This window comes from Dermacentor albipictus, chromosome 1, assembly GCF_038994185.2.
Source record: "Dermacentor albipictus isolate Rhodes 1998 colony chromosome 1, USDA_Dalb.pri_finalv2, whole genome shotgun sequence".
Classification (NCBI taxonomy): domain Eukaryota; kingdom Metazoa; phylum Arthropoda; class Arachnida; order Ixodida; family Ixodidae; genus Dermacentor; species Dermacentor albipictus.
Window position 1 is genome coordinate 71,995,502 of NC_091821.1, and position 26,691 is coordinate 72,022,192.

Genomic DNA, 26,691 nt, shown 5'->3' on the forward strand with positions numbered 1-26,691 from the left:
CGGCGCCTTCTCCATGTATTATCCTCTGTCTAGTAAGGCCAGCTCTTTGGGTAACGAAACACTTTTTTCTTTTTTTTTGACAATACAAACAGATTCGCAAATCAGAGGCCGCAGCCGGACTCAGTAGGTGGGTTGGTTCTGTCGTACCGTGTTTATTTATTCATTTATTTACTTATTCTGATTAGCTATACCGGGGTTTTTGCAATCTAGGATACCGCAGAAATATAAAGCAGGTTTTGCAAGACCATGAAAAGTACCGGTTTAAGCATAGCAAGAAATCAAACTACTACAATATATAAAAAAAATGGCTGTGGCTTAGCTAAGGTTAAGCCCAGGATGCGAAGCATACTAGCCTTTATTTTAGTTGTTGAACCACTGTTTAGCCTGGTGAACTGCTGTTGCTTGGCTATATTTGGTTCGTCTAGACGAAGAAACAACTCATGCGTTACTCTGCTTCGCCTTCAAGAGTGGAACGCGACAGCGTTCCCGTCGACCCGCCAAGGGGTGTAAGACAATGGGCTACGGCGCAGCGACTACGCGCCCCGCATCGGACGCGGTGAGCGTCGAGCAACGCAGCGTTCGGCGCGGCAACGAAATGTGCGCCTGAGCAAGCGACGCACGCCTGAGCCTTAGAAACAGCTCGTTTCTAAGGCAACACCGCATTCACTAGAGGCGCTTTTGTACCGCTTTGAAGCATCGTACTAGTGGCTCAGTGGTAGCGTCTCCGTCTCACACTTCGGAGACCCTGGTTCGATTCCCACCCAGCCCATCTTGCAAGAGTTGAGCCAAAGCCACCTAGAAACAAGCGCAGCTGCTTATATACCGCCGCGACGGCGCGAGTTGGAGCCCCGTTTCTCCTCTGTCGTGACGTCACGGTGTCACGTGGTACGGCATGGGGTCAAAGGTCATTGAAGGCGACACCGCCGCGCCTGAGGAGCTGGGTTGAGCTCTAGTAATATGCTTCGCATAAAAAGAACATTCGGCAGAACCAATCTCACGATGACTGTCGACGGTAATGTGTTTCGCATTGAATCAATATGGACGCACAACTTATTGCCGCCATCCAAACGAGTTATGAATGAGCTGTGTACTGCAGCGGGATCCCTCTTTCGCGGTTCCCTGAGAACACTCGGCGCCATCTAGCGCCGCCGCCACTGCGACGCCTGCGCTTGGCCTCCGAAACGCGTGGCGCGCCGGTGCGTGCGAGTGCTCAGAAACTCGTCATGCGGCAACCGGGCTTCTCTCTCGCACTTTTTTCTGGACACGCTGCGCTATCTAGTGGCACTGCCGAGAAGCCTGCGCGTGGGCTCTGAGAAGAGAAGCGTGGCGCGCCAGTGCCGGCAAACGCTGAGAATTGTTGCCTCGCTCGCTGCTGTAAGAGTTGGCGGTCGTAGCTGTAGGGAGGACCTTGACTCTTCGTCGGAACTTACGCGAACAGGATTTATTTACAGTATTTACATTTTAAACAAGTGATACATTTACACAGTCCAGCGTGACTCTAAAATAAAGCCCGCAAAACGAAGCATACAGCATACGAGCACACAGCTCACGAGTACGAACACGAGCACGATGACGAGCACACCTAGCAGCCGACAACAGCCACTTATAAGCACTTCGTGTTCCCTAGATCCCTACGTGAGGCAAAAACGTTCGACGTCATCGCAGCCGGCCCCCTTTTGAGGGAAGGGTTGAGGGGGTTTACACGTCAACGCAGTCGACCCGCCGCTTGCCCATTATCTTCAGTCTTGAAAGGCGCGTTGGTTCCCCGAGCTGACCCCCGCCGCGTGGCCGCCGGTTGTCCCTTGTCTGGCGCCTCTAGATTCCAGAGCTGCCTTTCTCCTGTAGTCGCCGATTCCCCGAACGAGGCGCATGGAGGATTAACGCCGCCATAGTCAAGTTCTCCAAAGGTAGTTCATGGTCGGTTAGCGCTGTCGTTATCGCTGGTTTTCTGAAGGGCGCCACCACCGCGGATTGATCGAAGCACCTGCAGCGGGCTGAGATAGTTTTGCAGAGCAGTAGCCCTGCAGGCCGATCCTAACACTGCACACTCAGTGACAAGTTGGCGAGAAGTTCGTTGAAGAGCGGCACATACCCAGTGTATTTGCGGCGCAGCCTGCTGATGCTTCCGGTTGCGGTCCTTGTGGAACTCGTGTTACGTGGGTTCGATACCGCTCAGCATCGCATAAATTTAAGGGATCTTTTTCGCTATTGCAGAGCGGCACATTTCAGTGACACATGCCTAGTTGCCCAAGTTGACATCAAAGACGCTCATTGAAAAGCGGCACACGCCTACTGGCACACACCACGTGACCAAAGTTGGCATCAAAGAGGTTCACTAAAACCAACGCAGAGCGAGTGGAACATTTCCAGTACTCAAGTCTGTGTCAGAGTTTCTTCGAACAGCGGCACTTACCCAGTCCTGCATTTATACGGACCCATGTTGGCGTGAAAGAGCTTCGTTGAAGAGCGGCACATGTGAACACATTGTCACATACCCGGTGACCCGGGACCTGTTCCGACGGTTGGTTTCGAACCCTGTTCTCTCAGCACAGCAGCCCGATGCGCTACCCGTTCCACCACGGACTACCCAGTGATCCAGGTAGGCAGGAAAATAGATAGATAGATAGATAGATAGATAGATAGATAGATAGATAGATAGATAGATAGATAGATAGATAGATAGATAGATAGATAGATAGATAGATAGATACTTCGCCCCCGAAAAGTGCGAGAAGTACCCTAAGAATGCTAACGCATTAAAAATTGGCATCGCAGCCATCTATTGGCGATATTAATGCGATTACCATTCTTACGAACCGCGTATATTTTGTGATACGCAAACGGGATTCCTATGATGATGGAACTAACGAGACAGAGACAGAATTGGGGTACAATGCGTGTGAGCGTGATAATCGTTTGAGAGGGCGATGACGCTCGTCCTGGAAATGACCAAGTCTCCCTCGAGGATCCTGACGTGCGCATAGAGCGATTGCAAATTGGTGACGTCAGGACTGACATGCTTCTTAAATTTGCGCTTGTCCACAAACCCGTGGCTCCGCCTCGTGGTCTTGTGCAGCTGCGCCTCGTAAGTCGATTCGTTTCGTCGACGAGGCGGCGGTTGGTGCAACCTGCCCTTGTGGCTTATGTACACTTCATACAGCTGAATATAATCTCGCAGATTACTTCTGGGGTACAGCAAACGAGTCTGATATGTAGTCTTAGTCGCATTAATGTCGACAGTCATCTGCCTCTTCGAGCTCCTGCTGCTTCTCGCCGACAGAAGCAGCAGTTACCCAAGTTGCGGTGAAAGAGGTTCATTGAATAGCGGCGGGTGTCACGTACCCAGTGGCCGTAACTGGTCCGACGGTTGGTTAGGAACCCGCTTCCCTCAGCATAGCAGCCCAATGCTCTACCCATTAGACCATGGGCTGCCCACCCAGTGACCCAACTTGGCGGGAAAACGGTTAGAGACATAGACAGCGGAAAGTGCATGAAGTATCCTAAGAATGCTAATCGCATTAAAAAGTATCTTGAATATATAAATACTAGGAAACGAGCAATGGCGTATGTACAAATTATACATAGCAGCATATACAGAGTGTCCCAACTAACCTGCACCAAGATTTTAAAATATGCAAATGCCACGTAGCTAGACAGAACCAAGGTAATGTTGTTTGAAGTCGCTTGGATACACTGAGATTATTTTTTGTATTACCCCTAATTACATTAGTCTGCATTAATTAATCAGCTTCTAAGATATTATAATTAGATTAAAAGTGTCAAAGAAAAAACTGTAGAGCAACATGAAAAACTCCCGAGACAGCTTTCTGTTGCTCAATACGTGCTACATAAAAGTGTTTTTCCGAGCCTGAAAGCAGCCCGCGAATACACGCGAAGTGCTTCGAGTGGCCAGTGGCGCGGCAATTTTGCTTGTATTCGCAGGATTCCTTCACGCTCTGAAATACACTTTTATGTAGCACGTATTGAGCAAAAGGAACCTGCATCGGGAGTTTTTCATGTTGCTCTACAATTTTCTCATTGACACTTTTCATCTAATTATAATAGTTGAGAAGCTAATTCATTAATGAAGACTAATTATGTAATTAGGCGGAATGCAACAAATAATCTGAGTACCTGCAAGCGACGGCAAACAACATTACCTTGGCGCTGTCCAGCTACATATCATTTGCATATTTTTAAAGTTTGGTGCGTGATAGTTGGAACACCCTGTCTAACGACAATAATCCATCAAAGAAGGTATACGTTAGAACGACTAACATGCAATGTAAACAAGCTCAAATGAAGCGAGGCAAAAGAAGTCAGTGTACTTCCTAAACTACATTATTACTCAGTTTGTGTTCACCCCTGATCTCGTACATGCTGTTTTTTTTTCCCGAAAGGACTGCGCGAATCCGATACCTTCTATATAACCTCAAGAACGGGATATTCAATAGTTTTATTGCATGTGTGAAACAGAACTTATTTCGTTTTTTTTTACATTTCTTAATGAGTACCCAAATGTGAATGTAGGCTAGTGCGTGATTTCACCAATTAGAATAGTGAGCACATATGCGTGACCAAAAGAAAGAACACGAACTAGTGTCGTGGGCGTAGATGATGTATTTAGCGGAATAATTGATATTAAAATTTTCCTTAATCTCCTGAAAGAAACTCGAATAAACCTAGTAAGCCTCCTTCTCGAACGTTACTTGTAACAGGCGTCATGCACGATAAGTGCCCCAAGATGTCTGCAAAGTGGAACAAGGAATATGACACGAAGAAACGCGGACGAATTAACATTTGGGGACAGTACAAGCGGCAACTATACTAACTTTATTCGCCGTATTCCTTAGACACATTCATACAAACAATTTCTCTATATACAGACTTTTTCACACCATATTTTCCTTCCCGGATGTCGGATAAGGTTCCTCAAGCTAGAGTCCGACTACAAATTGAAAGCCCTGCTGAGGATGGCAAGAGAGCAACGACAAACATTTTCCACGAATGTTACAATGATGTAACCTGACAAGAATGTGTTGATTTATGATGCTGAATGCTATAAAAACATCCAGAAACCCAGTACTGAATTTTTGTTCACTAATTCCTGATCTTTCTGTGTGCAAGAAACGCTAGATCGGTATATTTGTTTTTACACTGCGCGACGTGGTTACGATATTGCACATAGATCTGAGAGAAATCGCTCTCACCTTGAGTTACGGATAACGAGACGGGATGAGTTATGACCTATGAGCCTGTCGATCTGAGTCACTGGATCCTGAGTCTGCAAAACTGCTGTAGGTGAGTAGGTGATTTCATTACTGCGGGTAAGTCTGAGCTGCACGATTCTGTGAGCAAGGGGGCATCTGTAATTTCGTCGCGAATATGAGCCAGCCTGAGTGTGCACGGGTCCGTGAGCCCGTGGGTCTGATTGAGAATGCCAGAGTCAGACTTTCGGACGTATTAGTCGCGTTAGCCTGGTTGGTACTGCTCATGGTGAGTCTGCATGAGTCCGAGTGAACCCGGTTGAATGACTCTTGTGAACCTTAGCGAGGCCTAACCTAAAGATATATTTACCAGTGCGTCTGAGTGAGTTCTGCTTTTTTTGCAGAGATACGGCTTTGGAGGCGGCGTACCATGGGAAACCCTCTCATTGCGGGGTCGCGCCCCGCTAGAGAATACGCGTAATTGCATAATATCGCAGCGCGGCGACCTTATGGAGGAGGCACTTTGCACAGGTTCCAAGCAGTGATAGCAAGTGAGGCCCGGCTAACAAACCGAGATTGAGAGCAAGGGGTTCAACGGTCGCCGGAGAAACGGGGGCGTTTAACAACGGCGAGAAAAGCCATGGAGAGCAGCCATATGGCAACCTGTATCAACCTGGAGAGCAATCTATTACAGGCGCGTGCCGTGTAAGCAGCAAACGGGAAAGCTGCCAGGCCACACACAGAGGCAGGTGATAAGTGTGGGTCAATCATAATACTGCCATTGTACAATAAACGAAACGCACGCAAGAACTTGACATCGCATTCATTTGTAGTTTCCAGCGCAGCAACAAATATCCTCACACGTCCTCTGTTTACATGTTCACTGCTGTAAGTAGATTGCAAGAGGTATTTATCAGCATTTTTGCAAAGCCAAGAGCGCACGCACATACGCCCCGTTTAATGCAAGCAGTGCTTGGGCCTCGAAGTAAGAAAGATCAGAGTGCCGACTGATAAGGTGCTCCAACTATCATTCTCTGCCGATTTCAACATTCGCGCCGATATAGCAACAGCCGCGCAGAGTGACCCGCCCTAACACAAACATCGAGAACAATGCAATCGAACTAACCTGCCAGAGCTGGCACATTTGTGACCACATGAACAAGACTCCTAACGTTCGTAACACGTGAGACCTTCTCGGACATCTACTGGACCCGGCTGGAGGCAAGCTCCGAACACGCGAAAAGCTTGAGCGAATCTTGCACCAGTATCCTGGCACGCCAGATGAGCTCAAATAAGACCTCACTGACACCTACATACGCCCCAAACCGGCAACCAGCCTCCCCGCCCCCCCCCCCTTTATCAGGGCTTGGCCAACCCTGGTCTAGACTCTTCTATCACTTTAGCGGAGTTCCGTGCAGAACTAAATCGCCTCAAGACCAACTAGGCGACCGCCTCCAACCGCATTTCTAACCCGATGCTTAGGAATAGAGACGGCGCCTCTATGCACGCCCCCACTGACTACCTTCAAGAGCGTTGGGCTAGCGGTACCATCCCGCAGGAATGGAAGTGCGCCATGCTAGTCTTCACACCCAAGCCGGGAAAAGTGGCCACCTTGGTCAACCTCCATCCCATCTATATTACGTCCTGCGTTGGGAAGTTAATGGAACACGTTATCCAGACCAGACTCCTTCGCTACTTCGAAGACAACCACCTCCTACCAGACACGGTGTTCGGCTTCCGCCCTCACTTAACAGCCCCGGACATTATGCTTCTTGTCCATCACCAGGTCGTCATGCGTCGCACACTATAGACGAAGGTCATCGTCGGCCTCGATGTTGCTAAGGCCTTCGAACACAACCTTCATGAAGCGATTCTTCAACAACTCCAGGCTCTCAGCGTCGGACATCGCACGTATGCGTACGTCCGAGATTTCCTCACCGACCGCAAAATACAACTCAGCGCCGGCACGGGACATCCCTCCACCATCTCTCCTGGAAACTGCTGCACGCCGCAAGGCTCCATGCTCTTGCCGCTGCTCTTCAACGTTGCACTGCTAGGCCTGCCCAAGCTTCTGGCTGACATCCCCCACCTACGCCACAGTCTTTATGCTACCTCACTCTTTGGATCACACAAGGCAGTGAAGGCCAGATCGAAGAGACTCTACAGACCGCCATCAATCGGGTTGCAGAATATCTCGATACAGTTGGCCTCAGCTGCTCGGCGAGTATGTCAGACTACATCATCATCCCGTCCCCAGGACGACGCCCACCAAACGTACTTCCTGTAATCAACTTCCAGGTGCAAGGCAACCCTATCCCTCGTAAAGATCACATCAGGATTATGGGCCTACACCTACAGGCATACGCCAGTAAAGATATGTCGCTCCAGCGCATCGACCAGTCGGCGGTACAGATTGGACACCTACTCAAGTGAGTCTCCAACAAGCACCGAGGTATGCGAGAGTCCAACCTCTTGCGCCTCGTTCAAGCCTTCATCTGCTCCCGTATCACCTTCTGCACCTTGCCTACGTCTCACCTGCTCCGAAAGCGAACGGCTAGAGGCGTCACTTCGCAAAGCATATAAGACAGACATGGGGCTTGCAATGTCCAAGCTATTCACAAGCTTACGGTGAGTGAACTGATCGAAACTACCGTCACCGCCCAATACGAGCGGCTCTCACTCACACGCTGGCCGAGCGGAAGTATAGACCGGCAGTATACCGGCTTCCTGGAAGCACGCGGACGAAACGATGAAGCCGAAACTTGACAAGCCCATCAAGGTACAGAACTTGCGCCCGATCTCCCTCACGTCGTGCGCGGGGAAACATTCGAGCACATGGCCCACAATCGACTGTCGCCCTACTTGGAAGAAGGCGAGCCCAAGCCGAAAACTATGTTTGGTTGGCTTAACCTCTCCACCCAGGACATTCTACTTCAGCCGAAAGAGGAAGTTATCAACGGCGTCAGAGCATGCAACAAGAGTGCCATCCTGGCACTCGACATGAAAGGGGTATTCGACAACACCTCCAACAAAGCAGTGGTCAACAGCCTAGAACATACCAACCGCGAACGGCGGACGCGCAGCTACATCCGGGACTTCCTGACTGGTCGAACGGCGACCATAAGCCTGGGGAACCTCAGGACCGACAATATCCAAATACCGCAGAAAGGAACCCTCCAGGGGTCGGTGATCTCCCCGTTGCTGTTCAATATAGCGATGAGGGAACTGCTGAACCTCTTGCAGAACATCCGGGGTGTCCGTCACGCAACATACGCGGACAACCTGACCTTGTGGACGTCCACAGGGTCGGCGGGCGAAAAACAAGACGCCTTGCAGGAAGTCATATTGACAGGACCGAGTGTTATCTACACCGCTGCGGTCTCTCAAACGCCCCGGAAAACTTGGAGCTCCTAACCCTCAAAAAAGAGGACGACAGGGCTGCCTCCCCAGGAGGCACCGAACCCAACATTAGTTAGCCCTGCACGGAGTTCACATACCCAAGGTGGGCGTACTCCGAATCCTGCACTATACTTTCCAGAAGGACGGTGCCGGTGTAGCCACCGTTAGAAAGCTGCAAGCGACACCAGAGTGAGTGACAAAAAGCACGGCCTGAAGGAGCAGGAGACGATCAAGTTAATACAAGCCCTCATAATCAGCAGTGTCATTTACAAAAACAGCGAGAGGGACAAAGTGAATACTCTCATACGAAAGACCTACAAGCTGTCACTGGGGTTTCCCCCGACGACGTCGACGAAGAACTTACTCAGCCCGGACATTGACAATACTTGGGAGCAACTGGTAGAGGACCACAAGACGAGTCAAACAGAGCGACTGAAGCTCGTCAGCACTGGCAGGGACATGCTGAGAAGACTTGGCTACCCAGTCGAGTATGAATCCAGAAAATAGTGGGCCCCTCTACCTCTGAGGGAGAAGATCACGGTGCCCAGCATCCCGAGAAAAATGCCCCTGGAATACAACACATAAAGGAGGAAAACGAGAGTACAAGCTCTACGTCAGGCCTACGAAGGACCAAGAAGAGAAGTCAGATACACCAACACTGCAAAGTACAAGAACAGAGCGGCCGACGATGTTAGCGTGATCAACGGCCAGGGAGAACAGGTAGCAGCGGCCTCTGTGAACAGTCCAGACATCGATTCCGCGGAAGAAACGGCGATAGCTTTGGAGGCAACGACGGGCAAGCGAGAGGAAGATCACATCACAGTCATCACGGCCTCACAAACAGCATGCAGAAATTTCCAAAAGGGCCGCATTTCCATACAAGTCCTGAGCCTCCTCGAGAAACTGCACAACTTTCAAGAAGTATACATTGCCTTGGCCGCGGCACACGAGTCCCTGGCGGGTAACCTAGCGGCTCACGCCGGTGCCCGAGATCACAATCTCCAGGCTATACCACCGGGTTCACGAGCCCCGGTTCACCCACACAATGGCATGCCGAAAAGCTACAACAACATCCTTAGCCACTAGAGCCTGGCTAGGAGGACCTGCCCACCCCTGCAACCCAAGTTGGCCCGAGAAGACGCGGTGATTTCCCGGAAAAAACAGACCGGCACATTCCCGCACGCATCCCTGGTGCAAGCCATGTATCCTACGAGCTACGCTTACAAGTGCGCCTTCTTCTCTGCGCCGAATGCCCTCTACCACATGGTATGGGAGCGTGGGCACAACCCATCGCCACCATACATCACCGGACCAACCGTTCTGCTATGGAAGGCCCCGCTGACACGCCAGATCCGCTGAAGACCAGCATAGTCTGGTGAACAGGGTCAAGCTATCGGCTCAGGCCGACGGCACCCTGGACAGGGACGCCGCCCACCTCGGACAATTCTATCATCAGCTCATTTCTATAAATAAACTTTTTTCCTCCTCGCTATCATGCTTCGCAAGCGTTCGCACCAAATTATGACTATTTTTCAGTAAGTGTGGCCTCATCTTGGATCGGTACTGCCAAAATGATTTTGCCCTTTCTGTTCACGCTGACAGCGACACCCCGAACGCATGGCAGCGTGCCGCGAACATACATACGCGACAAAATGTTTTCGGAGAGTTGCGTTTGCTCTAGAAGTGGATTAAGCTGGATGCGGATCGCCTTCTCCTTGTACTCTCTCACAGTTGCTTATACTCCGCCCCAAACGCTTCGTCACTGATGTGACCATTGTGGGGAGCACCCGCCTCCATTTCCTGCCGCGGCGTCCCGTTCGCACGTGGCGACGGGTCGGGCCAGCGTAGACAAGGGAGAGAGGCACTACGCACCCTCCCTTTCTCCGTCGCTCTGGTGACGCGCGTACCCCTCTCCCCCTACGCGGCTCAGGGGAAAGGGAAACGTATCCGGCGGGCGAGGAGGACTTCCCCTCGCAAAAAGGTAAAAAAGGCATAAAAGCGCACCACCGGGAGAGACTCTCTCTTGGGACGCCGACACCTGGACCGCCTGGACGACAACCCCTGCCGCATCCCGTAAGTGACCTCGTTTGTCTGACCCACCCAGACAACGAGGCAAGCCTATTTACTACTATTACTGAGAGGACGTCCCTCTGCGAGTGTTCATTATTGCTAATAGCAATAAACGTTATTACCGTTGACGCCGCTGGTTGCCTTATTCGTTCGAACCCGGCGTAGCCGCGATTCCCGCGCTACGGGTTGGGAGTACCACGAAGCGACTGCGTGGGGCTAGATCCGGAGCTTGCCTTCAGCCCTAGCCGCACGCAGAGTGGAACACCCACACCATAAAGCTCGTTATTAGTTCTTGTCAGCTCCACATTATTATTATTGAGCCGCTCGTAAATTGAATAAAGCTGTCGCACTTTCCCCGCGTAGTTTTGTAGAAACGCACTTGCCTGATGAATAATCTTGGTGTTCTGCGCCCATCGTAGAAAAAGAAAAGGAGGAACCGACCGGCAGCGCAGGCACCAGTATAGCGTGGAAACGAACGAGCAGGCAGGCCGCCGTTCCCATCGACCAGCCGTGGCAGTCACAACGCTCTCCCGCCTCTGGCCTATTAGGGAACATTTCTCAATCAGGACGGTCCAACACACTGCCAGGAAGACCACCTAGGACAAAGACCCGGCCATCAGATGATGTTGCATCGCCACGGAGGACGGACGAAAAATCTGCGACGGTTTCGCCAAAGGCGAGGAAAAGAGGGGTCGGGGCGCCGCTTACAAGACGACGAAGAAGACGATCTCCGCTATCCAGGAGGTCGTTCCTGGAGACAACCGCAAAGGAAAATTCGTGATAATAATAATAATAGTAGTAATAATACTAAACTCTTTTATTATTTCTATAAAATCAAATACATTAAGACTAAATAAATACAAGCAGGACGGAGATAGGCACCACCGGCTTTATCTCCGTCACGTCTGTCGTTGTTAATGCACTCGCGCTCTTATAAATGAAATTGTTCTCACCCGTCTTTCTGCATACCGGTTGCTTGAACGAAGCATGTCTTGGGATATACCAAAGAACTGATCGGACTCCAAATTTATCATTTTTGCTAGCTAAAATATACAGCCACTGGCGGGAATCAGAAGGTGCACTAGCATTGTCATTAAAGTCAGTACTGAACTAGTTCTCCAAAATTAAATTTAATAATTATAATAGGTACGCGATTCAACAGGCATAATTCAGTTTGTCAAGCCTGGCTGTGCTCGAGCCATTAGTTTCGGCATGGCCAACTACAAGCTTCCGACGAAGTGAATCAGTATTCTACTTACAATTCGTATTTTGCCGCTGACTTTTGAGGACTACCATATCGAAAGTGGAGCTATTTTCAGAATTCCTACTATTGGGCATGCCACCAGCACTGACTAGCTCCAATTGCAACATGTGTGCTAAAGCTACTAAATCATTATTAACACTGCATTCTGTTATTTTCGTAACATAGCATCTTCGTCATAACTGGCATGACCACTATTCAAGAAATGGAAACACAAGATAATGTACATTTACTATTCATTAAATATGGGTAGTACACATCAGTGAATAAACAGAAAGCTAAAAGTTCATACTATGTTTTCACTGAGAACCATGGCCACTCGCCTCCTCGTGGGCACGGCCAGAATTTGAAGCAAGAAGAAGAAGAAGCACGCACGCGTAGCACGCGGGAGCGAACGAGCAGGCAGGCCGCCGTTCCGACCGACTAGCCGTTGCAGCAACTACGCTCTCCCGCCCCTGGGCTATTAGGGAACATTTCTCGATCAGGAGGGTCCAACACACTGCCAGCAAGACCAACTTTGACAGAGACCCGGCCATCAGACGACGTTGTGTCGCCAGGAAGGACAGACGACGAACCTGCGAGGGCTTCGCCACAGGCGAGGAAAAGGGGGCCGAGGCACCGCTTACAAGACGACGAAGAAGACGATCTCCGCTATCCAGGAGGTCGTTCCTGGAGACAACCGCAAAAGGAAATTCGTGGCAACAGGCGATTCGTCCACCGAAGACGTTGGCGGCAAGGAACCGCCCAAGCCAAGATGGCGCACCTCGAAATCCAGGGGTCCAGCTCAGTTAAACCACTGGATCATTACAAGATGTGCGAGACAGCGCAGACACCTGCAGCCACGGCTGCGAAGTGCAAAGAGACCAGCTTAAGAAAGCCTAGTGGTCATGGACGACGCGGCGCTGGCGCGTCGGTCGCGCGGGTGGTAGTGGACGTGAAAGTGGCGCCCTTAAAAACTAGTGCGTGGGCACTCGTGAAAGCGACGACAGGAATAACCGCTCGAGAGCGTCACCAAGGACGCTCGAAACCAGCTACCAGCATGGACCGGCCCCAACGTCGTTCGACCAAGCTGAAGAGGCGCGCGATAACAAGATCAGCTAACAACCAGCCTCTGCAGCCGCGATGCTCTCCCACTTCCTGGCGACAACGGAACATTCTTGGAAGAGCACCGGAGATTCTACGACTCCGCACGCAAGCAGCACCAAGTCGTCATCACGGCGTAAGCAGCAGGTGCAGTGGCGAACAGCTACGCGAGACACCGGAGACACTTGTCGCCACGGCTTCGAAGGGCAGGAAGACCAACTTCAGAAAGCCCACCGGTGATGGACGACGCAGCGCTTGCGAGACAGTCGGGCGGGCGGTTGTCGACGTGCAAGATGCGTGCTTCAACACGGATGATTCGGCACTCGTGAAGGCGACGGTAGGAATGACGGCTCAAAAGCGTCACCAAGGACGCTCGGAACCAAGAACCAGCATGGACCAGCCCCAACGTTGTTCGACCACGCTGAAGAGGCGCGCGAGAACAGGATCAGCTAACAACCAGCCTCTGCAGCCGCGATGCTCTCCCACCTCTTGGCGACAACGGAGCATTCCTGGAAGAGCACCGGAGATTCTACGACTCCGCAAGAAAGCAGCACCAAGTCGTCATCAACGGAACATTCCTGGAAGAGCACCGGAGATTCTACGACTCCGCACGAAAGCAGCACCAAGTCGTCATCAACGGAACATTCCTGGGAGAGCATCGGAGATTCTACGACTCCGCACGAAAGCAGCACCAAGTCCTCATCACGGCGTAAGCAGCAAGTGCAGTGGCGAACAGCTACGCGAGACACCGGAGACACTTGTCGCCACGGCTTCGAAGGGCAGGAAGACCAACTTCAGAAAGCCCACCGGTCATGAACGACGCAGCGCTTGCGCGACGGTCGGGCGAGCATTTCTCGACGTGAAAAATGCGCGCTTATACACGAATTCTTCGGCACTCGTGAAGGCGACGGCAGGAATGACGGCTCAAAGGTGTCACCAAGGACGCTCGGAACCAGGAACCAGCATGGAACGGCCCCATCGTTGGTCGACCATGCTGAAGAGGCGCGCGAGAACGGGATAGCCTTTCCAGCCACGATGCTCTCCCACGTCTTCTCGACAACGGAACATCCTTGGAAGAGCATCGGAGATTCTACGACTCCGCACGAAAGCAGCACCAAGTCGTCATCAAGGCGTCGGCACCAGCTGCAGCGGCCAACTGCTACGTGGGACAAGGGAGACACACGAAGAAAGCGCTGAGCCGGAAGATTCACCGTTAGCTACCGCCATCCAAGTCGCCAGTACGTACAGCACGGCCGGACGCGAATGTCGGCGACGATTTCTTGAAAGGGCAATTAATTTTTCATTCGCTTCTTGCTTCCTCGAGCCCTTGGCACCTTCACCGCTGCTTTCTGAGCAAGCTCAGCTAGAACGTGACAGCCATGGCGAGGTGTTCACAAAAACAATACGGCCAGTGTCCCTTGCGTCTGGGTGATAAAGATGATGACAACTGCACGGAACAATGCAACGGTTTGCAACCCGAGTTTCTGAACGACAGCTCCTATTTTATTTAGTGCGCATGATAGAGTATCGTGTCCAGTGTATTTAGAATGTGACCTTTCCTCTTGATCATTTGGAGAGAAAAACATGCATGTGATTTTCAAGCGTCACGACAGGCGGACCTTGTCGCGCTGTCGCGTCGTGCTGTGGGAAAACTACATAGAACTACATGGATGCGACAACGCGCAAAAAATTTCGATGAATTTATTGTCCGAATAAATACAGTATTGTATACGCCCGTAAAGTGATCGCAAACGTGCGCAAAGCGTGCGTTTTGACCAAAGCGTCATTGTACCTTTAGTATGCCGTCATCTACAGTAAAAATGTTACATGTTGCTAGCATTAAAGGCTGTGCCCCCTGCCCCACCCCTCCCCTCCCATCTGGGAAATAGAAATAACACTTTCGGGGCTCTCGGTGGCGGCTTAGGCCTAACAGTTTCAAAACAGTGTCAAAACAGTTGATCTAATTGACGAAACGTCGTCAATACTTCGACCACAGCAGAGATGAAACGAAACAAGGCTGATTTGAACCTTTCTTTCTGTCACGGTGGCGCGTACAATTAGCAAGAAGGAATTCACGCCGAAGCTGTCGAAGAGGATGGACTGGCTGCTACCATGTTGTTGCGTAATTAACGCGGCAACCGAAAGCAGCCTCCGTGCTGTCTTGCTGGTGACAAGAAAAAATTTCTTGCAAGCCAGAGAAAAAAAAAAAAGAAACGGCGAGGCGACAACGCTGGCGGCTCGCCAACCGCAGCGGCAGAACCTGTCGCTCAACGTTGTCAGTTGTCACCATCGCTCGAAAAATAATGTGCATGTGGTTCAGCGTTTACTAAATGCACTATATTGTTACGTGTAGAAAGATCCACAGACGGAAGAGGCGAAGAGGCTATTTACAGGCTATTTACACTGGACTGGAGCCAGAGCGCCAGGCCGACATTCGCTCGCGCCAAGGGCACCGACCCACTTCGTCGTTGTTCTCGCGGCGGCTCTTCTCTTGAGTATCTCCCGATAATATCGTAATACTACCCCCCGGCGGCAAAAGCGCCGTCACGGTGCTGTTAAATATCCAAGGCGCGTGGAGAGTTGTAGGGCTTGAGTCGAGCGACGTGGACAATGTCACTGGTTGTCATAGTGGAGGACGTAGTGGGCGTGGCTAGAACAATTCCATAGGTGACATCGGTCACTTGGCGGAGCACGCGTTATGGACCTGTATAACAGGAAAGCAGTTTCTCAGAAAGGCCAACTTTGCGCGACGGTGACCAAAGCAACACGAGGGTGCCGGGCACAAAATGGACATCACGGTGACGGAGGTCGTAGCTTTGCTTCTGTTTGTCTTGAGACACTTGTAGACGAACGCGCGCAAGTTGACGAGCATGGTCAGCACGGGCGATTGCATCACGGGCATAAGCGCTAGTTGAAGCTGTGGTGGACGTAAGCACAGTGTCTAGCAGTAGCGTCGGTTCTCGGCCATACAAGAGGTAAAACGGGGAAAAGCCAGCAGTTTCGAGACGGGAAGAGTTGCATGCAAAGGTAATGTAAGGTAGAGCCAGGTCCCAGTCACGGCGCTCGTCTGAAACGTATTTCGATAGCATGTCGGTAAGCATGCGGTTCAAACGCTCAGTGAGGCCGTTTGTTTGAGGGTGGTAGGAGGTGGTAAATTTATGCTGTATGGAGCACGCCCGCATTATGTCGTCAATGACTTTTGCCAAAAACGTACGGCCACGGTCTGTTAGCAATTAACGCGGAGCACCATGCATTAAAATTATATCGTGAAGAAGGTAGTCCGCGACATCTCGCCGTTTACGCCACAGCGGGTCGAGTAAGCCGCGACTGCAACCTACTTATTTCTTGATGTAGATTTCGTAAATGGGCCGAGAAGGTCTAAGCCAACACGATGGAAGGTCTCGGCAGGGATGTCCCGCGGCTACAGGTAACCTGAGGGGAGCTGGGAAGGCTTCTTGCGTCGTTGGCAAAGTTCACAAGCGGCGACGTAACGTCGTACGGAACGGGCAAGGCCCGGCCAGAAAAAGCGGCGACGTACACGGTCATAGGTTCGAGATACGCCGAGGTTTCCTGCTGTTGGTGCGTCGTGAAGCTCTTCTAGAACGGTTGAGCGGAGGTGTTTAGGTATGACAAGTAGGGAATTCAGGGCCGTCCGGATGAAGGTTACGACGGTACAGAGCAGCATCGCGGAGGACGACGAGGCGTAGAGTGGCATCGGCCGGAGAGTGTTCAAAACGGTCGATGAGCGCTCTGATGTAGGAGTCACGACATTGCTCGTTGGCGAAATGAAGGAGCTGTGATACAGAGAATACGCAAGCAGCACTGGTAATATCGGAAGAGTCCGGGTCATCAACAGGATAACACGACAAGCTGTCAGCGTCTTGGTGCAGGCGGCCAGACTTGTAGACCATGTAATATGAAAATTCTTGTAGCCTCAAAGCCCATCAAACAAGCCGGCCGGTAGGATCTTTTAGCGATGAGAGCCAGCAGAGAGCATGATCGTCAGTGACTACGGAAAAAGGGCGACCGTAAAGGTAAGGATGGAACTTCGCAACCGCCCAGACAACAGAGAGACATCCTCGTTCCGTAATGGAATAGTTGCGCTCTGATGGTGCAAGGAGGCGGGTCGCATGAACAATAACGCGATCCTGGCCACGCTGACGCTGGGCTAAGACAGCACCTACGCCATGACCGCTAACATCTGTACGCAATTCTGTAGGAGCATCAGGGTCGAAGTGGGCTAGAATGGGTGGTGAGGTTAAAAGAGTGACAAGACGAGAGAAGGCGGCGGCTTCTGAAGTGTCCCACAAGAATTGTACGCCTTTATTCAGAAGATTAGTGAGGGATCTAGCAATTGTCGCAAGATCTGGAACAAAACGACGAAAGTACGAGCATAGTCCTACAAAACATCGGAAGTCTGCGGCTGTCTTCGGAACCGGAAAGTCTCGGACAGCGCGAGTTCTGTCGGGATCAGGCTGTACTCCGGAAGTGTCAACGAGATGGCCCAGAGGAGTAATTTGACGGTGGCCAAAACGACATTTGGACGAGTTATGTTGCAGCTTCGCCTTTCGAAATACATCAAGTATAGTTGTTAGACGCTCAATGTGAGTGTCGAACATTGGCAAGAAGACGATGACGTCGTCGAGGTAGCAGAGGCATGTGGACCATTTGAAATCTTGGAGCAAGGAGTCCATCATACGCTCGAAGGTGGCAGGGGCATTGCATCATCTAAACTGCATTACTTTAAATTGGTATAGGCCATCAGGTGTGATGAACGCGATTTTTTCTCTGTCCATATCGTCAACAGCAATCAGCTAGTATCCTGAACGAAGATCAATAGAAGAGAAATAGCTGGAACCGTGGAGGCAGTCAAGGGCATCGTCTAGACGTGGGAGCGGGTAGACATCCTTCTTAGTAATGTTGTTCAGATGACGGTAGTCTGCACATAAGCGCCACGTGCCGTCCTTCTTCTTAACCAACACTACAGGTGACGCCCAGGGACTCGAAGAAGGCTCAATGATGTTTTTATCTAGCATTTTGTTACCTTCACTTTGATTTACTTGGCGTTCCGACGCAGAAACGGTCGTCGGTGAATAGGCGTAGCATCGCTAGTAAGAAAGCGATGCTTGACCGCGAGCGTCCGGCCTAAAGGGCGATCGTCGAAGTCGAAAATATCTCGGTGGGACGATAACACTTGGCAAAGGTCTTCAGCCTGCGCAGAGGACAGGTCCGTCGCATCCATTTTGTTTATGTTGGGATCGGCGCTCGAGGCTGGCGCGAGGAAGCCTGCGAAGCCCGCAAGAACCATCAGTTGATAACGCTGCCACATGATGGTCACCGAGACAATCAACGTTGGCAAGGCAAATACCTTGCGGTAGAATTCCCTTTGCCAATCCAAAGTTAAAGATAGGTATGCGAGTGCGGTTCACAGTAATAGTAAGTATAGTTTGAGGCACGGTAACGTCATAATGTAGGGGAATGTCGGACAGAGGAGTGACGAGGTACTCGCCATGAGGAACTGGTAGGGAAGACAACAGTTCAATAAAGGCTATTGACTTTGGCGGCAGGCAAAAAAAGCCGGTGGGGCGTAAGCGGCACTGGGGTGCGTCAGAAGGTTCTGCAAGAATCGGCAACTCAAGGCGAAGGGTACTGGCAGAGCAGTCAATAAGGGCACAATGCGCTGAGAGCAAGTCGAGGCCGAGAATTAGGTCGTGGCGACAATGAGGAATCACGGTGAAGAGGACCGGCGATGCTGACATGTGCCGTCCACATGCCGACGATAGACACAGTACCGCCATCCGCAACGCGGTCGACGCGCGCCGACGCTGGGGTGAGGAGCTTTTTTAGTCGTCGTCGGAAGGCAACACTCATAATAGAAAGATATACGCCTGTATCGATGAGCGCAGTGACAGGATAGCCGGCACGTCAACGTCAAGAAAGTTTTGGTTCGTAGGTAACGTGAGCAGAGCATTTGAGGGCAGTGTCGACAACGCAGCTTCACCTGCAGAAGCTGCAGTGCCTAGTTTTCCGGCTGGGTCCGGGAGGCGATAAGCGGCGAAGAGAAGCGGCGGGGTTGGGGCGAATGAGGCTGATGGCGTCGAGGTGAGGGCGAGCGGCTGTAGCGAAGGTACGGAGCAGGGACATCAGCGGCAGTGGGTTCATGGCGGGTGGCATAGGGAACAGAAGGCCCAAAGGTGCGGGAATAAGTGGCGGCATATGTCCGAGGAGGTGGTGGCCATCGGTTGCGGCAGTGACGAGCGCCGTGGCCGATGCAACAGCAGTGGAAGCAGATCGGTCTGTCATTAGGGGTACGCCATTCTAACTGATTGCGGCGAGATATGGCAGAAAAGGACTGTCGGGGACGAGGAGGACCAGTAGAGAACTGGGGAACGCTGGGTTGAGACTTTGAACACACGGAGTTTAGACCCATGTTCTCAAATCCCTGTCTGACTACGGCCTCAATCATCGCAATTGTGGTTGCTGGCGGCGAACATACGGGTGACGTGGCCACAGGTGGTGGCCTGACGCCGCCATATTTGGATGTTGGGCGCGCTGCACTTCGTCAGCAGTTGCGGAGGTATGGTATTTTCCATTGCACGTCAGTTCACTTCAGCATGTCGTTTGAGCAAATGATACAAACATTGTATTTAAAGAAAGCAAAATCATTGAATACTAACTACATGATAATTTATTTACTCTGCAATTACGATGAATCCCTAGAAAACACCTAAAGGAAGGTCATATCACCCTCATTATTAACGCTACAGCGTTAAGGGCCACGTGTCGCAAAAAATCAGGCGTCGGATGTGATTTCGCACGAAGGCCCTCCACATGGCGCAGAGGCGTTGCTGAAATAACTGAATTCCTCAGAGCAAAATGCGTCAGAGAAATCGTAAAGTACGACCTAAAAACAACCTACAGATATGCTAGCGTCGAATTGTAATTCGAATGTACCAGTTAAAATATTTCTGTTACGCCATAACTCAAACACAAACCCCTTTTCCAGCGTTTCTACCATTCATTGAACGGCGCGGCACACCCGGTTCCTTGCAACAACACTATCCAGATGGTGCTCGCCTCCGCGCATCCACAAGAAAGCTCCGGTTACCGAGAAGCGTGACAAGCAGTCAGCGATCTTGCAATGCTACCGCTTTCCACTGCCCCACATTTTTTTCACTGAAATCATCATTCATTTCAGTGCATCATGATTCGTGACTGAAGTAGTTACGACAAAAAGGGCTGTTTCCTTTATTTTTTTAGTTCTCACGATATTTGTCGATGGAGCCAGCGTTTCAACCAAATAGGTATGCAGCTTAATCCGAACATTCTGGTTGGACACATTACGACCGCCGTGACGACTGGTGTATCATTGCGGAGCTTTACAATCCGATGAAACTATGGCACGTTAATTTACGAGGCTTTTCACTACGACCAAATAAAGAGTCTACATGTAAGCCTTGCATGTATAGGCTCCTGAGGACCAAAGGTACAACATCCCGAAAAACATCTAAAGCGGCACAGCCACGAAGCTTCGCGATGATTCACATTACAGACGCCTCTAGCGTCGAGCGAGATGAAGCCTTCAGTACGAGCGGGAAGAATGCGCGTTGTATTTGTTCCGTTATAATCACCAGAGCGCTGAACAAGGCCGTATTTGTTTTTGGGACAATGAAGTACACAAGCAATGGAAACAACTCGTCAAGAGTACACCGTAAGCACAGAGCGAATTAACTTATCTAATATCGGTGGTTCAAACTGTGTAAAATTGGACACCGTCGTGAACCTCGTAGTTTTCTACCTTGTTTGAAAATGGGCCTGAAGTTGATCCTGGGCCGGAATTGCAGAAACACCCAGTTCGTCTCCTTGGCATCAGCGAAGAAAATGTGAAAGAAGTACTGCAGTAGGTGGAGCGCGGGTGCCGAGCTAGGTAACTTGCTCAGAACATACGGATGACGCCCTGTACGTCCCTGGTTAGAAGGTCATGTCCGCGTCTGCTAAGGTGAAGCCTGCTCCAAGAAGGTCGCCTTTAAGACAAGAGCAACCAAAAAAGTATGACTGAAGTTTCACCGCCTTATGTGTCGGGGGTATAATTATTTCATGAATGCATACTTTTAATCGCTTATTGCCTCCGTTCTTGGTCGCCGTCATAGGAATGTTTACAGAGCGATAGCAAACTTTATTATTGAGGCCCGTCGTCTGCCTGCCTAATTATGTTTTGTTTTTCTCGCCCTCTGTCTATTTCCTTGTGATATTTCTCCTCTTCATATGCTCATGCCAGTCTGATTGGCCTGAATTTCATAATTTTGTTCCTCCTTTGATTATTTCGCAGACATTCGATTTAAGTTTTAAGACTCATCAAATTTTCTTTAGTCACGCCGCCCAATTCTTGGTCGATTCCTGAAAGTGGGTATGTACCAGGATTCTTGAGGTCATCACAACCTTTAATCGCAAAAATGACGACCGGTGTAACACAAAAAGAAAACAAAAATGAAGAAAAAAGAAAAGGAAAGCAGGACGGAGATAGGCACCACCGGCTTTATTTCCGTCAGGTAAGTCGTTAATAATGCACTCGCACTTTTGTAAAGCAAAATTTTCTCTCCCGCCTTGCTGCATACCGGTTGCTTCAACAACACTTGTCTCGAAGTATTACGAACAACTGATTCGACTCAGAATTTGTCATTTTTGCTAGCTAAATATATAGCCACTGGCGGACAACAAGAGGTGCACTAGCATTGGCCATTAAAGTCACTCCTGAACTGGTTCGCCCAAATTATAGCATTGGCCATTAAAGTCAGTCCTGAAATGGTTCGCCCAAATTATAATTTTAATAACTGTATTAGGTACGGAATTCAACAGGCATCATTCAGTCTGTCAAGCCTGAATGTGCTCAAACTACATCCACTAGGTAAGAATTCCGAGAAAAGCCTTAGTTTCCACATGACCACCTCCAAACTTGCGACAAAGTGAATATGTATTCTACTTAAAGTTGTATTTCGCAGCTCAGTTTTGGGGACTACTAATCTAAAGTGGCGCTATTGTCAGAATTCTTACTATCGAGCGCGCCGCCAGCACTGCCTGGCTCCAATTGGAACGTGTGCGCTAAAGAGACAAAAATCAATTACTAAACTTTTTTTTTTATTTCAATGGCGTATTGACGTTGATTGTATATTTCGTCACATCCACTGTTGCTCTAATTATATCAATTCCAGCAAAAGATTATCGCGTTATCTGAAAGCAACAAGATTTAACAATTGTGTTATATAACTTGCCAACAATGTGCTGGCAAGCAAATTGTTGGGTGATTGGTGGGACATTATTATCACCAGCCTACATCACGTCTGTATCGGGCACGTGCGCCTCGTCTACAGATGATATGGACATGCGCAGTGCGCGTTTACCGAAGATATAAGTACAGCACATGCATTATACGAGCGTTCTTCTTGTTCTGCACACCCTGCTGTCGCCTCATTCTTTCCTTAGGATGATACATGGGGTCAGAATTCCACGAACGAGACTCGCGAGCGTGTTTTGTGGTGGTCACCCCGTAAAGGGCCGGACGGCTGGACAGTCGTCCAGGCATCCCTAGGCGCTATAAGCTGCATCGTGGCGGAAACCTTCGCGAAAGCGATGGCAATTCGCAAGGGAGAGAGAGAGAGCAGAAGAATACAGTGATTTACTCAGATTCAAGAGAGGTGTGCAGCCTATACCTCCCACCAAATCAAATGACCCACCACTACACGGTCGTGTGATGCCCCGGTCACGAGGACCTGGAAAGTAACGAGAGAGCTAACTTTATAGCCCGAGCTAAGCGGGTGATACGGCGGGCTCTGACAGTGCCTCTGGAGGTCCAACCGAAATCATAATAGGACGACCGCATGAAATTCCTGCTCATTAAAGAATCACTCGAAAAACCTATGCGCCCCCTCACAAACATCTGAATGGGAGAGACGCACACGACTGGAGAAAGATTGAAACTATTGAGAAAGACTGTTTCCACACCTCAGCAGTATGAACGCCACGTTCCCAGCCAGATAGCCACAGTCGGGATGCCACTGGTGTGGATAGAGCCCTACACTCATCCACATCGCATTCGGATGCACTAAATTCCCAGCAGATGTACGCACCATGCGGGAACTTACAACACACGTCAAAGCAACGGAGAAGTGGGAAGCACCCTTGTCTAGCCCGGAAGTGGAGGGCCAGCTGGCCCTAATACACCAGGTCAGGCGGACAGCGGAGGCCAGCGGTGCCCTGGTCTGAGGGTCCGACCATTTCTACTGGACTACCTCACGCTAGCAATAAAGCATTTTTATTTCTACTACTTCTACTGCATGGTTTCCAACTACACCTGTCTTCCGTCTCCTCACTCCATTTTACGCCCGCAATTTCCTTATTTTATTCACACCATGAGTTAGTTCTCTGCCGTCCTCTGCTTACAAAAGTAAAAGCGTATTCTTTTGTTCTTGTTCATTAACAGTGTTTAACCTGCCGTAATAACCCGAGAAAGACGTCCTATATACACCTCGTAAATGTTATAATGCCCCCCGAAGTAAATGTATCAACCTTCTCTAGTATGACTATTGAATTGAACTATTGAATTGAACCAATAACAAGATTATGCATAGGAAGCAAAGCAAAATACAGATAGCATAGATACACATATAGATACAAGGCATCTTTTTGCTTAACACTTTCGTTTCCCTTTACCTTATCGCTTCTACAGTTCAAGCTAACAAGAATATTACAAGGAACTTCCCCTGTGCTTTCCTTGGCTTCATTATCTGTTGCCTTCATATCCATGGTTGCGGCTAACAAAAATTGGGGCCTGTTTACTTCCCCTTCTGTTCATTCAATGCAAGCGACAACCAGCCATTTTAAACAATAGAAGGGAAAGAACACAACAGAAGGAATCTACATAGTGAAGACGGTATACTAAATGAACATTTACAAACAAATAAAAATTCATCAAAAAAAGTTATGCAATTCAGACGACTAGGAAGTGGCAGAGTTGTTGCCATTGAATCGAATAATTACGAAGAATGGCACCAGCAACAACAGCAAAAAAACATTCCTTTTTTTCACCGGCATGAACACGCGAGCAGCCCAAACGGCTAGGAAAAAATCATGCGTGGTCGCCCGGGAGTGCGACGGAGCTCACCCATGGCTGTTTTCTGCAGCTGGCGGGAGACTGAGCTGTTTGGTGAGATGCTGCGCTATAGCGGCTGACACTCGAGCTAAGGCGAGATAAGTGAGGGAAAAGCGAGGCTCCATCGCTGCGCCGGTGCGTGAGCGGCTTCCCCCTGATAGCGTCACGATTAAACAGATACGCGCTATCGCACAATAGTATCGCAATCTGTTCACAACTTTGCTTGCCTATGCTGCTGTGGTGATATATAGGCAGAATTGAAAGCGAGTTTACAGGAAAAATCAATTGCTTCCAACTGATAATAATGCCGACATGGATGCAAGTATACGCAGGGTGGTTCAGTGAACATTTTCAAAAAATTTTAAAGGTTGCCTGTGGCATATAGGCACAATTCGAGTTCATGAGCTGGTCACTAATTAAGTGTTTAACCAATTACTTTATGACCCATATTGCAATTTGCAAAATCTAGCCGTGGAGTTTCCAAGGTGGATGTACTTGGCATGAATTATCAGGATGACACCAGTTTCGAGATAGCAATTTCAGAAGTTTCCGCAGAAATGCATTGGCGTTCCATCTACATTCTTAATAAAACTTCGTCTTATGCATTCAAGCACAAAAGTAACTGGAACACAGCAGATTCAGCAGCATTAGTCCATGATATAGGCGTCCTAGTTCGTGTTGTGCCAGGGAATAGAATCTGCGGAAGCTGAAAAATTGAAGCACCACGAGGAGTGAAATTGCGATGGCAATTGATGAGGCACACAAATGCGCCCGTAATTGCTGTTTGGAAGACGGACGAGGAGAATCTTTATTAGCTTGGACACGGAATGGGACGGCATGGGTGCCATGCTCGTCTACTCAATGGCGCAGGATATCGAGAGAAGCAACGCCGAACTCACCCTTCCAGATGTTTACAACCATGCAGGCCATTTTGATGGATGCGTTCAAACACCTTACGTAGGTCAGATTAGTGTCCCACAGCAGAGCGACTGAATACAAGGATGTCGTCTAAACAGACGAAGCAACATGTCAGGCCACGGAGTACTTGATCGGTGAACCGCTGAAATGTTTTAGCGGTATTACGGAGGCCGAATGGCATGCGCACGTATTCAAACATGCCAAAAGGGGTAATGATTGCAGTTTTAGGAATGTTGGAAAACTCGACCGGAATCTCCGTGGTAGACTTTTACTAGATCCACCTTGTAGATATGCAGCAACCATGAAGCGATGCGGTGAAATCGTGTATGTGGGGTATAGGGTACCTATCGGGAACCGTCACTTCATTTAATGTGCGGTAATCGCCACGCGGCCGCCAATCACCCGTCTTTTTGGGCACCATGTGTAAAGCAGATGACCAAGGGCTAGCGGAAGGACGAACGAAGCCCAACCCCGAGCATGTGTTCGAATTCTTTCTTTGTAATTTTCAGATAGTCTTGTGCAAAGCGGCGAGGTCGGGCGTATACTTGTGGTCCTTTAGTGACAAAGTGGTGCGTTACGTTGTGCAATATAGACGATATTGCGAGGTTCTTCGAACAGCTTTGGACATTCCTGCAGGATGGTGGACCACGGTTACGATACCTGGGTGTGTGCTTGTACGAGACGGAAAGGTGGTGCAGACGTGGTGATACCTTGTACGGACAGGTTTGTGGAGGAGGCAAGAAGGCGGTAGTGGCGAAGGTCGACGAGAAGGTTAAACTTCCACAGAAAGTCAGCGCCGGTAATCGGCCCGCGGACGTCGGCGACGGTGAATAGCCAAAGAAAAGGGCGTCGAAAACCAACCTCAAGAGTGACAGATTTCTGGCGATATGTTTTAATGTTAGAACCGTTGGCGGTGGTGAGAAAATACGTGTCATATCGATGTCTTCTGCAGTGTTGAAAAGTAGGGAGATTGACACAAATTTCAACACCAGTGTCTACAAAACAGGGAACTTTGCTGACACGGTCGGTGACGCAGAAGAAACGGCTTGATGCAGGGCAAGTAGCTCTAGCCGCCATCAGTGACTGGCCCGACCGTTTCGCGGAAAGTTGCGAGGCGGACGGCACCGACATGCGCGAGTGCCATATCTGGCGCGATCCCAACAAATAAAGGGAGACGGAGGGCGTGACACGTTTTCTTCATGCGAGCGATGCCACTGCTGATGGTTATTTGCACGAAAGCGCAAGGCAACCAGCTGGTTAGTTAGTTCCCCTATATACTTGTGCAGCAAAATGTGTGCTGGAACTGTCGGGTTCGTCGAAGTATTGCTGTAAATGGGGTTGTGTCCCCACAGGTTCATTACAACGCTCAACAGCGAATATCACAAGATGGAAAGAATGCATAGTTTGGTCGGCCATTGTCGCTAACGCCTCGACAGATGTCGTAGTTGGTGAGGCACATAAAATCATGCGTACCCGGTTCGGAAGACGCTGGAAGAAAAGCTCCCGAAGGATTTCCGAGTCTCCTGATCATGCACTGGTCCCGTGGAGTTGTGTCATGCGGCGAAGCAGCTCAGTCGGTTTTCTCTGACTAAGTTCCTCCGATGAGA

General features: G+C 49.9%; 1 protein-coding gene across 4 annotated transcripts in view; it reads right to left on the minus strand.

Moving 5' to 3' along the window:
* Positions 1-26,691, minus strand: part of LOC135903941 (alpha-L-fucosidase-like) — a 156,067-nt gene that overhangs the window by 49,344 nt on the left and 80,032 nt on the right. The window contains exon 1 of one of the 4 annotated variants that reach the window (XM_065434417.2): positions 24,179-24,254. The exons of 2 other annotated variants lie outside the window; for them this stretch is intronic. In XM_065434417.2, the coding sequence (XP_065290489.1) occupies positions 24,179-24,182 (4 nt within the window). In that variant the 5' untranslated portion in view covers positions 24,183-24,254. Of the gene's footprint in view, positions 1-11,059; positions 11,381-24,178; positions 24,255-26,691 lie in introns of those variants that run through there. One more of the 4 variants, XM_065434416.2, reaches the window with a different exon arrangement.